Source organism: Pygocentrus nattereri, chromosome 18, assembly GCF_015220715.1.
Source record: "Pygocentrus nattereri isolate fPygNat1 chromosome 18, fPygNat1.pri, whole genome shotgun sequence".
In the NCBI taxonomy this organism is placed as follows: domain Eukaryota; kingdom Metazoa; phylum Chordata; class Actinopteri; order Characiformes; family Serrasalmidae; genus Pygocentrus; species Pygocentrus nattereri.
In genome coordinates, this window is record NC_051228.1 from 34,578,659 (window position 1) to 34,593,658 (window position 15,000).

A 15,000-nucleotide genomic window follows, 5' to 3' on the forward strand; every position below is an offset into this window, starting at 1 on the left:
AACGTGGAGGAGCAGTGACTCCGAGCCTCTCCTGCATCGCCGATCTTCTCACCCTATCTCTAAGGGAGAGCCCGGCGACCCTGCGGAGAAAGCTCATTTCGGCCACTTGTATCCGCGATCTCGTTCTTTCGGTCACTACCCAAAGCTTGTGACCATAGGTGAGAGGTCTGCATAGGTCTGCGAAATCTCTGTGTTGAATATCTGAGTTATGAACCTGTTTCTTGTATTTGACCCCTGCTACTCTCTTTCCTTAGTCTGATTATGGATCTGCATCTTTTCCTGCCTGCCTGTATGAATGCCATCACTTCACGCTCGCAACCTGCCACAACATTACATATTTTCCAAAGTTGTTAACTTTAACAATCGTACGCTGACGTCAACAGAACGCAAACTGTGTGTAATTTTATCCACTGAGTTGATGCAAATGAAATAAAAGAGAGCAGAAAATCCATTCATAGAGACGTCAAAGGCCAACGACAGCAAAAGTTAATGCTATAACAGCTTTTGAGGGCAGCAGTAAGTAATGTGTGTTTATTTGAGGTCAATAAGTGCCTGTTGACAGTCGAGTGCTACTAAGCGCTCACAGCTGGGAAGCACGATAGCTAATCTGTCAATCTCGACACTTCAGACTTGGACTTAATAGCTACGTACAATGATAAATTGGATAATTGTTCATCGCAATTGATGGATTGTTACAAATACCCAAATAAGGCTTTGACTATCTGAAGAACAGTGAACCGAGTACTTGAGCACCCCTGCACATCCCAGCCCTGAACTGATCAACACAAAAATAAGATTAAACGACATTAATGCCAAAATCCGAGAGGAAAGGAGGACAACAGAGGGAGATCGAGGCTAACAAAAAGAAAAAGACATTCAATCAAGTTTCCTTCAACGAAATAGAGAAAAAAAAAGAGAGCACGACTAAGAGAGAGAAATAAATAAATAAATAAATAAAGGATAAGAGCAGTATGATCTCTCGAGTATATCCTGTTACAGCTCTGATACGCTATAGTTTATTAAGAAGCACTGCTTCCCCCTCCACAAGGAGGAAGAGTGTGTGTGTGTCTGATATTAATAAGCTCAGGAACACACAGTGGCCCTCTGCACCAGCAGCTCTGCCACCATAAGGCCTTTCTTTCCTAACCACTGTATGTGCCCTCTGTTTAACCCCATGCACAAGTTGCGCGTGTGCGTGCATGTGTGTCCCCTGTTTGACCCCATGCATGAGCTCCTGAGCAGAGAAGACACTCCAACATGAAGAAGCCTCACACACTTAGAAAGACACTTGAATTAAACATGTCTGTAAATGCATTAAAGCTCTTAAAAGCTCTGTCGCTCAGAGTCGGACTAACATACAGAGAGAGAGAGAGAGAGGGAGAGAAAATACAGCTGTCAAAAAGTTGACAAAAAGTACCCAAATAATGATTAAGGTCACTCCTTTTTTTAATACCATGAACATATTTTCCTTGTTTGACCCTTCAAACTATCTGGAATAGTCCAAGCCGAAACCCACCTGTGCTAAAATCCACAAATCTTGCTTAAATACAGTTTAAATGGCTTTTATAGTAATGCCTTCAGCAGACTAAGCTGGACAGTGCTGCCAGGACACCGATGGACAAGACGATTAATCACGATTCACTGTTGTTTAACAGATCTAGCTTAAACATATGTGAGCTAGATATATGTGAATACGTGAGTACACGCCTACATGCACAAACACCCACTATGTGCCCTTAAGTTGGGTTTATCCAGCCCAATCTTATCTGCAGCTGTATGCAAAGTCTGCATTTGAATGAAAAACTCCTTCCGCACACGCCTGACCGGTCACTTAACCTCGCTCAGTCACAGGCCTCCAGAGAGCTGGAACAGCGCAGCATGTTTCTGCATCTCCAAGGATGCAGCAGTAATGATTAACTGGAAAAAGCTCTGGTTACGAGCTCAGTGACTGTGCAGGTGGTCACTACGACGACAGCGATGATGAATTATCATGATGAAAGAAGCCATGACGTGCTTTTCTGAGTAAACGGCGGGTTGTCAGGACTTGTAGAACATGCAACAACTGCAAAGACGGATTCAGGCTTATCGACAACTGCAAAATCATGACTGACACGCCTCTCAGCCAAACACGGTTGCCTCTAAATGCTACTTCCTCTATCGAGTGGAGGAACCTCTTTACGTCACACCTGCAGCGAGACCGGTCGTGGTCAGAATTATTAGGCTAGGAACTGGTGGAAAGGTGTTAATGAGGAATGTATAATCCCTGACACATCTGGATCATCTGCATGCTGATGCAGTTTTTATGTAAAAGTACCACACACAGCTCAAAGGTATTTCGCTGGTGTCAGAAGAAAACCTGGCACCTCCTAAACGATGGCGTTACATAAGAAGGAAAAAACATACTTCACTTTTAATGCAAGTCAAAGGAACCAGAATTTTTTCCAAGTAATTTAGGGCCGTTTCTTTTGGTCCACTCTTCTTTAAACTTGCACACAATGTAAGGGACAACAAGCATATTCAAATGATCTCACAAACTGAAAGACAACAAAAAAGGAGGTGCAAGGTTTTCTTCCAAGAGCAATGAAGCTGGATTTCATCTGGTTTACTGGACGTGCCAGAAATCATTTTAAATATGATGTTAGGGCTGGACAATGAGACACTATTTACCATGATCAATGTCCCAATATGTCCCAATATGTTTTTCTGAGCATATTGTGGATATTACAGTACTTAAACACTTTCCCCCAACTGCACGCTTAATTACAAAGAGAGCATAATTAGCCCTGATTACTTGGATTTAGTGTAGCACAGTATGTAAAATGTTAAATACAAATTACTGCATTAATAGTTGTCAGACAGATGAAAAATACATATCAGGGCTCACTTTGCATTGTGAGTACTGTGATATAATATCTTCGCCATATCGCACCGCTCTACATGATGTCTAACATTAAATAACATCCAACCATAAATAAAACAAGATCATTTAGCTAGCTAGCTTTTCTTTACTACACTGGTGATAGCTTGTTATGTCAGATCAATCAGGACCTTACAGTACTCACAAGAGTCGTCAACACGTCGTACTTCATTTCGCTTCATTAAAGTTTAAAAGATGTGAAGTCAAGCTCTTTATTAGACATGAAAATCAGGTGATTAAATGATCTCCCTGGGTGATTAATGTCAACAGCGTTAAAGATCCCTCTTTCTGTTCACTTTCAATTGGCCAACATTCACACTGTGTAAGTTGTCAAACAAGGTCTGCACTGATTTTGTAACGGCAGTTTAGGTTTAAATGACACGCGTTTTATTGATTTTTGCTTTATTTATTCGTTCAGGATTTCTTATACTGTTTCATGTTTAACGTGTTAATAGAAATATTTCTTAATTTTCCTTTAGGCCTTCCGTTTGACTGTATGTGTGGTTGGTTAGTGTAGTGGGTACCACCTCTGCCTTCTACGCTGTAGACTGGGGTGCATTCCCCACCAGGGCAAGCACCCTACACTACACCAATAAGAGTCCTTGGGCAAGACTCCTAACACCTCCTAACACACTCTAAGTCGCTCTGGATAACAGCATCTGCCAAATGCTATAAATATAAATGTAAATGTATTCCAGGGTCCCACTGTAAATGGAACAGTCAGTGGGTTAACCCACCCCTGCACAAATAAATGCTGTATTTTAGCTGTACTGCCTGCCATAAACTGACCAATCTCCACTGAAGAGAACGAAATGAACAGGGAAAGTTATCAGGTCTTACTTTTCGCTGAAAAATCTCCTCCAGAACTCGGCGGCGTCGGCCTTGGTGATGCGGAAAGTGTCTCCCTGAAACTGGCCTTCAGGGAAGATGGCCTTGATCTCGGCCAACATGTGGCTGAAGATGAGCGAGAGCTTGGTGAGGTTTCGCCTGAGAGAGAGAGAGAGAGAGAGAGAAACACATGGTCAGTACACACAGATGTGAACAGCATTCCGCACACACACACACAAACACACAGGCTTGTGTGCACACGGGCAGATGGAGGAGGCAAAATGAGCCCTTAGCATCCCCCTATTGAGTTCAGAGAAATTAGCTTGTCCTTGAGCCTGTTTAGAAGTTAATGTGTCTCACTCAAGTCCTTTAAACAGAGTGTGAATAATGCGCTAATGACCCAAACCTGCGTGTGAAGGACACTTAGTAGTGACTTTATAAATATAAAAATTCCTCCCCACCCATATCGCAGAGGCAACTGCCTCCTAAAGTCTGCTTCTACTAAAGGAGATAAGACCTGAATGCATTAAGCGCCTCAGATTAAGAGAGATCACACCCTGTTTTTCTTTTTATGACCATATCAGGCTGCATGACATCAAGGCTAGTGTTGAGATTATACTGATACACTCTGTGACTTCAGTATGACGTGCAGTTACAGACGGCACAACACCAATTTTTCTTTTCCCAATATAGACACTGAAATATTGAGCATTGAGCTGATACTGATATCGCTCTGATATCTTTCCTACACTTTAAGATAAGCACTTTGCCAACAGTGAGCATCTAAGAGTAGTTATGCTATTATGGTGAAACTATTCAATCATTCTATTATCCCACAGAACGTAATGCACAACTAACAACATCACATCACAAAATGCGAGCGTGTGTTATTTCAAGCTAGACTTGTTACAGGACTGGATCAGATCTTTTTCATTTCCCTCTTCCATTTCCAGCATTTTCTGATAATATCTGCCCTTTACTGGTATCAGATTGGTGCCATTTCAAGTTGTAGCATATGAATAACTGGTCTACATCTGGAGCTGAATATCTAATTGTGATGCTTCTGTCCGATATTGCAGTTATTTTCTATGAATTCAGCTTCAGGCCTTTTTCAGCCAAAAACGCAAGCACATCTACTTTTGGCTTGAACGTGTCTTTTGCTGAAAGTGCCAGACAGCCAGTTCATGAGATCCGCATTATTAGATTAAATTTCCTCAGTTAAAACTTGTGAATTTAATTCAATACTGTGTATTCAAAACTGTGTGAAATTTCTAAACCATGAAGGCAACGCTCAAAGTAGTCCAACAGAACAGCAAGACGTTTATTAGCCAATCTTTTTAATAGCATGGTGGCACGGTGGGCAGCGAAGAGGGCCTGGGTTCGATTCCCCGGCCGGGTGACCAGGGTCCTCTCTGTGTGGAGTTTGCATGTTCTCCCCGTGTCTGCGTGGTTCTCCGGTTTCCTCCCACAGTCCAAAGACATGCAGTCAGGCCAATTGGACATGCTAAATTGCCCCTGGGTGTGAGTGTGTGAGTGACTGAGTGACTGTCTGTGTCTGTCTGTCTGCCCTGCGATGGACTGGCGACCTGTCCAGGGTGTATCCTGCCTTCCGCCTGATGACTGCTGGGATAGGCTCCAGCACCCCCCCGCGGCCCTGACGGAGAAGCGGCTTGGAAAATGGATGGTTGGATTTAAAACAAATAAGCATGGCTACAAATCCCTCATGAAATATACCAAAATAAGCACGTAGATATGGGCCAAGTGTGCAGAGATGCATTACATGCAGTTAAAACATGAACTACCTCCTTTAAGGGAAGCACAGGTTCGCCTGCTCTGTAACACTCGGACAGGGTAGTCAGATGCAAATGCAGAGAATCTTTAATAAATAAAGTCCACAGAGCAAAAATCAGAACAGACAGGCAAACAGTCGAAAAACCAGGAAAGACACAGTGATAATGGCTCAATAATGACACAGAGAGTGGCAATACCTCACAATGAGGCGGAGCGAGAGTCCGGGTTATAGAGGGTTGCTGAGGAGTAGACTGTAGGCAGGTGTGTGAGTGTAGGAGGAGTCACCTTCTCAATATTCCAGAGAAGCTGATCTCTGAATGAAGGAAAGGCCAGTAGGCGTGACATGCTGGCTGGTTTGGCTTATTGGTCACTCCGGATGTTGAAAGAGCACGGACTAGAGGAATTTAGGGTGGATTTAAAGGGGGTGTATTCTTGCTTGTGCTGCAATCCAGCAGCAAAAGTTGTCCCCAGATGTGTATTCTTGTTATGAGATCACATCTGGCTGCACAAGTCTAACTAATAGGGATGGGCATAATGACAATAGCCATAGTTTTCGTGATAAATTATGTCAATATGTTTTACAATATGCTCTACTGACTGTACTGGAAAGACAAGAGAGTGGAGAAAGCATTAAAAGTACAAATAAACATCCACACACACACACACACACTCCAATAAACATAACCGACTATATTAAAGCTTTTACGATATACCAAACACAACAGCACTACAAGTTCACAGGTTTTTCCTTTTGGCATTTTTAACCATAAACGTCATCAGAACGACGGACTGAAGTCAAGGCAATGTCACCCCCAAGCTCGGCGCCAATCTCTCTCGCCCGCTCTCTCTCCCTCATGCACTGCACTTCAGCCCAACCTTTCAGGTGACTCTCAATTAGGCAGGGTGACTATGCTGGAGGCACGAGCCCGCAAGGAGCTAGGCTGCAAAGAGCAGATAACTAGGCCCTCAGAGGCACATGAGGCGCGCACGCACACACACACCCACCAAATAAAGTAGTATTTTCAATGCCGCTTTGTGCGACTCCTCCAAGTGAAGGACACCTGAAGATCCCAGGAGAAATGTTTCCTCTCCTGCTGCTTCACAGACTGTTTCTCAACCCTCAAACACACACTCTCTCTCCCCCTCTGCGGCTCTCTGGATTTAGGTAAGCAGTCTGCTTTAATCAACACCCTTTGTTTAAACCTGTACATAATTACATGCCCATAAATTAGTAAGCAAGTTCACAGTAACTTCCTGTCAATAACACAACTTTAAGAAAGTCATTAGCACTCCAGCACCTTTGGGCTCACAGGCTATAAAAAGTAACAGCCTTCCAGATTAGCAACATTTCGTTTTGTTAATGGCTTCAATTTAAGGGTGGGGATCATCTATCACGGTATTTTCCACCATTTGTTTGCAAACTATTTTTAAAATTGATTTATTTTTGTATATCATGAGCCTGTGTTCAACTCCCCGGCTGGGCAACCAGGGTCCTTTCTGTGTGGAGTGTCTGCATGAGTATCCTCCCACAGTCCAAAGACATGCGGTCAGGCCAACTGGACGTGCTAACTTACCCCTAGGAGCGAGTGTGTGTGTGACCGTGTATGTCTGTCTGTCTGCCATGCAATGGATTGGCGACCTGTCCAGGGTGTATCATGCCTTCCATCCAATGACTGCTGGGAGAGGCAGCAGGGGACTGCTGGACCCCCCCGCGATCCAGAAGGATAAACATCTTAGAAAGTGTGTGTGTCATGACATTGATGTCAGGGATGCACAATGATATCATCATTGTATCAGTATCAGCTATGAAAGTCACGATACACATATCAATATAGATTTTTTTGACACTGGACCTGCAAGACGACACGCTGTAAACCAGATACAGTTGCCTTTCATATTATAAAATACATGATATCAGGAACGGGTCCTGTAGTTGTGTTTAACACAATCCATTGCATTCCTAAAAAAATGTAACTATGAACATAAAAAAGTTGCTGCAAACTGGAAAAAAACTGGTTTGGAGGACTTGGAGGCTCAAGGACTTATTCAAGGCCCACCTTGAATAAGCTGAGGTTAGCTTCTTACAGCAATGTTCTTGTCCACCTTAAACAGAGCAGCTGTTAAACTCTGGTGCCTGAGAAATTTTGAAAAAGAAGCTGGTGAATTAGGAGCCAACTTCAGCTCTGTATACCCTGGATGACTGATCAGCCAAGCTGCTTGAAATGGCAAGAATAGACAAGTAGGTCAAAGCAACACAACAACATAGACTGTTATAGTGATAAATGATGTCACGACATATTATTTACATGGTCAGTACTTGTAGAACACTGACCAACTGCTTGCTTAACTGTAAAAAGAGCTAAATTAGTCCTCTTTAACTGGATTACTCCAGCACAGTATGCCAGATATTGAATAAAAATCATTGAGTTGTTGACCGTAATTTCTAAAATGTAGCACTACTGATTCTTTCTCAGGTCCAACTGTCTGAAAAAAATAATGACTTATGCTTATCGAGTATTGTGATGATATATTTTTGCCATATCGCCCAGCTCTAACAGCAAGATTTATCTAAAACAAGCAAAGTTATCATTGCATTCATCTCCTGTTTAGGAATGCTTTAGTTTCCCAGGCGAGTACAATCATGATGGGCAAAGAGTGGCACAGCCCAAAAGTGACCGTATGTTGGCTTTTAAGAAAATGGCCCCAGCAATCTTTAGCAGTCTTTATTAGGAAAAATGGGTAATTACTAAAATATAAATCTGGAAATACAGAAATGCGAAAGTGGTTTGCATTTCTTGTATTTTAATCTGAAATACATCATTATCATCGCAAACCTCCGTCTCTACTTTCTCTGAAATGTAAGTTTTAATGCTCTATTCCACTAAAACTTCTCACTCTGTTAGTGTTTGTATGTAAACTGCTCAGAAGCCAGTAATGTGTAATGCTTAAAAGAGAGGCAGTAGCATTTGTCACACCTTTAACACTAAACTAAAGCTCTAGCTCCATCAGTACAGTGTGTGTATGCCAGTTCTTGAGCTTGCTGATGATTATCCGAAGTAACACCATGTCCAGTTCTCCACTGTGCAGCTCACGGTTCCAGCTCTCACAGCAGCCTCCTTATCTTATTACCGGCTTCTGCTGGACCAACAAGAATACATTTCCCTCCTCACACAGCGGTCAACCACTCCCTAAACGCTCCAGCAGCTCTCAATCCATCCCAGAGTCAGCGAATGGGCACTCCATTTCCTAGCCTTAATGGACTACTGCTCACTTTTCACTGCTCTCCAGGCTGCTGGTGTACAGGTCAGACCTCTCTCAGCGTCTGCTTTCCAAACCCTGGTGAGCTAAACCAACACATAAGCCATGGGTAGTTGGTATCAGGGACATATTTATACTAGGGCTTGAATGATATGAATATTTGGTGACTAATAGGCCCCACCGGTGCTAACCTTAAGGGGTATAACCGATAATATCAGCCAATGTAATTTTACATAGTCAAACATTTAATTAAACAACAAAAATGTCATTTAAAAAGTGTGTTAGGGACGTACAGTGAGGGCAAACAAGGATTCAGCCCCTTTGGAATTGTTTTTTAATATGCTTCCATAATATGCTTCCAAACTGGATGTAGGTACAGAAATGTGTGTCTAATATTTGCAAGAATCAGCAATAATTTCGAACACCAGCACTAATTCAGCTCATTATATTTGGAGAAATAAGAGTTGCACATATGATCCCAAGACCACATCCACAGCGAAGCATGGAGGTGGTAGCATCATGATAGGATGCTGCCTCCCTGCAGATGTTACTAGGGTGCTACACATCATTGAAAGTAAACGAAATGTATGAATAGAGTACTGGGACGTGTACTGGGACGTGTACTGGGACATCTCAGGTATCGCAGCAATGAAGGTGCTTGCATGGCCTAGTGAGGGTCCTGATTTGAAACCCATTAAAAATATATGGAGGACTTTACCATTCAGAGGGATCCTTGTAGACCTAGGGAACTGGAGATGGTTTGCCAAGAGGAACAGGCCAGAAAACTGAACCACGATGTTGCAAAGTTCTAGTTACTGCTTACTGTATATGCCTTGAAGCTGTAACAGTTTGTGCATATACATTTGATGTGGATATATGCACTGGACATATGCAAAGGAGGCTATATTAAATAACATTAAATTACAAAACACAAAAGCGAATACTTGTGGTCAGCTGCGCACAGCCACATATGGCTTTCCTGTTTATTATGAAATAAAACATAAAATACTGGTGCATTATGAGTTTTTGCCAATACTGACAAATCTGCATGATTTAAATATCGGCTGATGTTATCATCCAGCTGATATATCAGTCAGGCTGTAATCTGCACGCACTCAAGTCCAGTAGAGTGAAGAAACGAACATCCAGTCAAGGCTCTCAGAAGTGAATAGGCTGATTGAGGAAGAGTCCTCAAACTCACATCCACCGCAGGCATGTGACTCGAAGTTCCTGAGCAGAATGGCTTTGCGTAATTCTCTCTTTCACTCTCTCTCTCTCTGAACAGACCGCTTAAATACGCAATCAAGAATGGATGAAAATCAAGAACAAGGCTGCTGGCACGGTTTGCTGCAAACAACAGAATGCTGCACAGGCTTTAAAGGAACCCAGCAATGACTACTTCTACAGAGTCACACTCACACTTACTCACACTCCCTCTGTTAAATCCATATATGAAAATGATAAGCAGCTATGGCTGGGCGATATACACTTGATTCATCCCTCCTAACTAAGCGCCGTAAGCCATGTAAACACATTTTGTGCCGTCTCGTCCTGCTACATTTCAAAGTGGAAAATAATAAAAAGTTTGCTTTCATGGTGAAGAAATAGGAGAACACAATCCATAATTTTCAGGGCATCAATCAATAAATATCAATCCACCCATCCATCCATTTTCTAAGCCGCTTCTCCGTCAGGGTCGCGGGGGGGTGCTGGAGCCTACCCCAGCAGTCATCGGGCGGAAGGCAGGATACACCCTGGACAGGTCGCCAGTCCATCACAGGACAGACAGACAGACACAGACAGTCACTCACTCACCCAGGGTCAATTCAGCATGTCCAATTGGCCTGACTGCATGTCTTTGGACTGTGGGAGGAAACCGGAGAACCCGGAGGAAACCCACGCAGACACGGGGAGAACATGCAAACTCCACACAGAGAGGACACCCTCTACCCACCACGCCACCGTGCCGCCACTTAGGAGATCCACAAAACGGCAGCATGGTGGGTAGCGCTGTCACCTCACAGCAAGAAGGGCCTGGGTTCGATTCCCCGGCCTGGTGACCAGGGTCCTTTCTGTGTGGAGTCTGCATGTTCTCCCGATGTCTGCGTGGGTTTCCTCCCACAGTCCAAAAGACATGCAGTCAGGCCAACTGGACATGGTAAACTGCCCATAGGTGTGACTGTATATGTCTGCTGCCCTGTGATGGACTGACGACCCGTCCAGGGCATCCTGCCTTCTGCCCAATGACAGCTGGCATAGGCTCCAGCTCCCCCAGCAACCCAGAAGGAGAAGCAGCTTAGAAGAAGATCAACAAAACCAACCGGGCCAGGCTTGTTCAAATCTTTGTATACAACTGTATGTCATGTTTTGGAGATTTTAATAAGATACTGAAATATCAGACTGGTCCCCCAATATCCTGAGTTCAGGTATCAGCATTGATCCTGGGAGAAAAGAGTCAGACCTTTACTCTTGAGCAGGTCCAGATGGGTTTCCAAAGGCCTAACTTCATCCAGACTCCATCTCTTTCAGAGATAAACACTCACACCCACACCTTATGTATAATCATATAATCTGTATAAACCTGATATGGTTCAGACTGATAGCATGCAGAGGAACCTTTGAGGATGGGGTGTGTGTGTGTGTGTGTGTGTGTGTGTGTGTGTGTGTGTGTGTGTGTTTACGCGTGACAGTGCGAGTTAATCCTTCCACACAGCACTTGTCCTGAGGAAGGAGAAACTGAATTGAAAACAGAAGAATAATAGCAACACAGGCACATCACATATACTAATTCCTGCTGTGCTCCTGAAGTGCTGAGTGACGCCTCTGCCTCGCACCAACGGCAGCGTGCACATACACACACACACACACGCCACCCGGAGCAGTGTCCTCCGAGTTGGTCTGAGCTGTTTTAAAAATGCCATTCCATACATTATAAACCCAAACACAGCTCTCCTCCAGTGCCTTGCTAATACCATTCTTGGGCAGTGCTGCACTAGAGAAATATTCAACCATAAAACATCATAAACCAAGGTCAGCTTTCAAAGGTCACTCTCCTATTCTCTACATAAAGAGACCAGGTCAAGGAAACCTACATTTTCCTTACCTTTCGTTTTAAATAAATGTGTTCACATGTGTTTACGTGCGCACAACCATCAGATCATAGTCAGATTTCTGCCATACTCCAATCCAGAAATCCGATTAAGAAATCTGATAAAGAAGCTGGATTTTAGCTCAGTAATCAGATTTCTCAGTGCGTGTGAATTCTTACTCTGATTTCTTTCAGATTTCTCAGTCTGTGCATGTGCAGAAACAGACAGCGGTACCAGAAATAAGCGAGCAGTGTTGCTACGAGATGCAGCAAAACACTTTTTGAGCAACGCTGAAACAAAACACGAAATAAAGGATTTAAATATTCATCATCTACGGTCATATTTTCAGATAAAGTGGCACAATGTTTGGAAAAAAACCATGAAGTCTGAGTTTTACGTCACGTTTATGCCACATCCAATTACTGCCTGACTCATGTAAACCCAGAGTTTCCTGTCATCTGATAACTCAATAGCACGTAAACATGTTGATCGGATTACTGACAAAATCTGATGCTCTACAGTTATCGGATTATTAAGTGCATGCAAACGCACTTACTGTTCGCTGGTGATGCCACAGCCATCCGTAAGCAGGAGACTGTGTTAATGGCAGTTAGAAAAGATGCATCGGCTGGACTGACATGACTCGGAAGACATGCTAGCCTGCACTCTGTTCCTACGCTCCTGAAGTGCTGCGTAATGACTCTGCCTCACACCAACAGCGGCGTGCACATATGCACACATGCCACCCTAAGCAGTGTCCTCTGAGCTATTTTAAAGATGGCATTCCATACATTTTGTCAAACCGACAGCATCGACCTGAGCTTAACAACAACGCTACAGTCTGTTACTGACCAGCCTGATCACCCAGCACACTAAACACTGAGCTCCACCAGCTCAGAGGACTGTATGCTGTGCACTTCATCTCTGGCTAAGCCTTATTTCTAGTATATTTATATATTTATACTGTTACTGTTTATTTAAGATGCTACCTGAACATTATGCTGCTACTCTGTAACTGCACTTTATATACAGATCACTGTTTACATCTCTTTATAAATAGTACTTCTGCATTTACTGTACTGCAGTTCACCAGCACATTTCTGTCTATATACCTGATACACTCGAATATCTGACTATGCACTAACTGTCTATACGTCCAGTACAACTATAACACTTGCCTACGCACATCTTGTCTACGTCCGACACCTGTACCTACTGATTAGGCACATTTTGTCTGTTTTTTACTGTCTTTGTCTGTTTACTATGCATCTTTATTACTGCACTGGAAAGCTCAATAGTGTTTAGTTTTACTGTACTACCCTGTATTGTATAATGACAATAAAGTTTAATTGAATTGAATTGAATTGAATTAAACCCAAGCACAGCTCTCCTCCACTGCCTTGCAAATACCCTTCAAAAATGTTTAAGATTACAGTTGTGTCAATGTCTATTACCAGGATTTGTTATGACAGCACTATGAGGTTGGTAAAAACAGGATGATTATTACTGAAGGGCCTGTGAGTTTGATGAATTATAATTCACCCCAAAATTATTACTTGCCATACTTGTAAAAACTACAGACACAGCAGTTTCGCATTTGATTAAAAGTCACATATTAATGTTAAATCCTTCAGATCACTAATCCAACTCGAATAGGGCTTAAGATGGACAACCCGTTTTGAACCCACCGTGTTTGTTATTTGAGGAAAAGTAACACGTTTACCCCACTTATACAGCAGTTTAGCCCCACCCATTCACACTGAAGTTAGATAGAGTGTTTTAGCCTGGATTGAAGGAGGCACGAAGTAACCAACCAGGAATGGATGTGCTTCGTTTCTCCTGTTCACTTCTTTATGTGCATCTCTGTTTGCTCTGTGGTCAACAGTGCCGGATGTCTCAACAGATCCACTCCTCACACAGTTGAACATGACTCAGCACGACAGAGCAAAGTGGCGTGTATATGTGTGTGTGTGTGTGTGTGTGTGTGTGTGTGTGTGTGTGTGTGTGTGTGTGTGTGTGTGTGCGCACTGTAAGAGAACTTGTGTGTGCCTGTGTGTGTTGAGGGTCAGCAGAAGGAAAGGGGAGTGTGTATGTGTGTTCCAGAGCTCATGCAGCAACAGCAGGTGGTGGAGCAGAGCGCTGATCTCAGACCGATCACTTCTCCTTTAAAGCCTTCGAGACATCAACAACACTTAGGTCAGCGAACGACAAAGGTCAGTGTCTAAAGCTCAGTCTTTATAGTCTGGGCTCACAAGACATCTCAAGAGCCAACTGAAAAACAAAAGTCTGATGCAAGAGCAGACCACAGCCAAGATCTCTCTGCACCACACACACACACACACACACACACACATACACATACACATACACACACACACACACACACTCGTTTTCATACATTGTCAGATTGCCTACCCTTTCAGAACAAAGGTCCTAAAGTGTCACTGGAGCAGTGCCCCTCTTGCCACTGGGGCGGGACCCTCAAGGGTACATCTCAGTACCTTTAGTCAGGGAACATAACTGAACCATAATCCACTGAAATGATATGTTCTAAGCTGCACTGACCCCACACACCCCATCTCAATTCCAGGCTTTTATTTTATGGTTCTGTTTTTAAAAATTAGGTTATGAAAGGGTACAAATAGCAACTTTTCACCTGGAAAAACTCTTATTTAGGGTTCTAAATAAGTTCTCTAGTGTATGTAGATATTCATTAGTTCATTATTCACTTTTTAATAACTTCCAGCCCAAACAGCCATTAAGTACAAGTTGTTCATCTTACAGGAGGTATTTCTAAGGAAATGAGATACAAGATCATTCGCTTGCATAAAGAAAATCAAACGGGTTTCAAAAAAATCATTAAGTGATATAATGAAAACGGGCCTCCCAACAACCATGCAAGACCAGGCAGACCACCAAACGGTCACCCACAGATAAACAATACTTAAAGCTTTTATCTTTAAAACACAGGAGAAAATCAACCTCAACTCTTGCAGACAATGCAACTAACTTCTAAGACTGAGCTTTGGAGCTGTGGAAGAATATCCCTGCAGATATCCTGGAAAAAACTGGATGCAAGCCTCCTCACAAAAAAGGAAGATGTCATAAAGACAAAAT

General features: G+C 43.0%; 1 protein-coding gene across 2 annotated transcripts in view; it reads right to left on the reverse strand.

The window, feature by feature from the left end:
- Positions 1 to 15,000, reverse strand: part of cblb (Cbl proto-oncogene B, E3 ubiquitin protein ligase) — a 132,098-nt gene that overhangs the window by 62,244 nt on the left and 54,854 nt on the right. For both annotated transcript variants that reach the window (XM_017691362.2, XM_017691363.2), the window contains one exon: positions 3,758 to 3,904. In XM_017691362.2, coding sequence (XP_017546851.1) covers positions 3,758 to 3,904 — 147 coding nt within the window. The remainder of the gene's footprint in view (positions 1 to 3,757; positions 3,905 to 15,000) is intronic.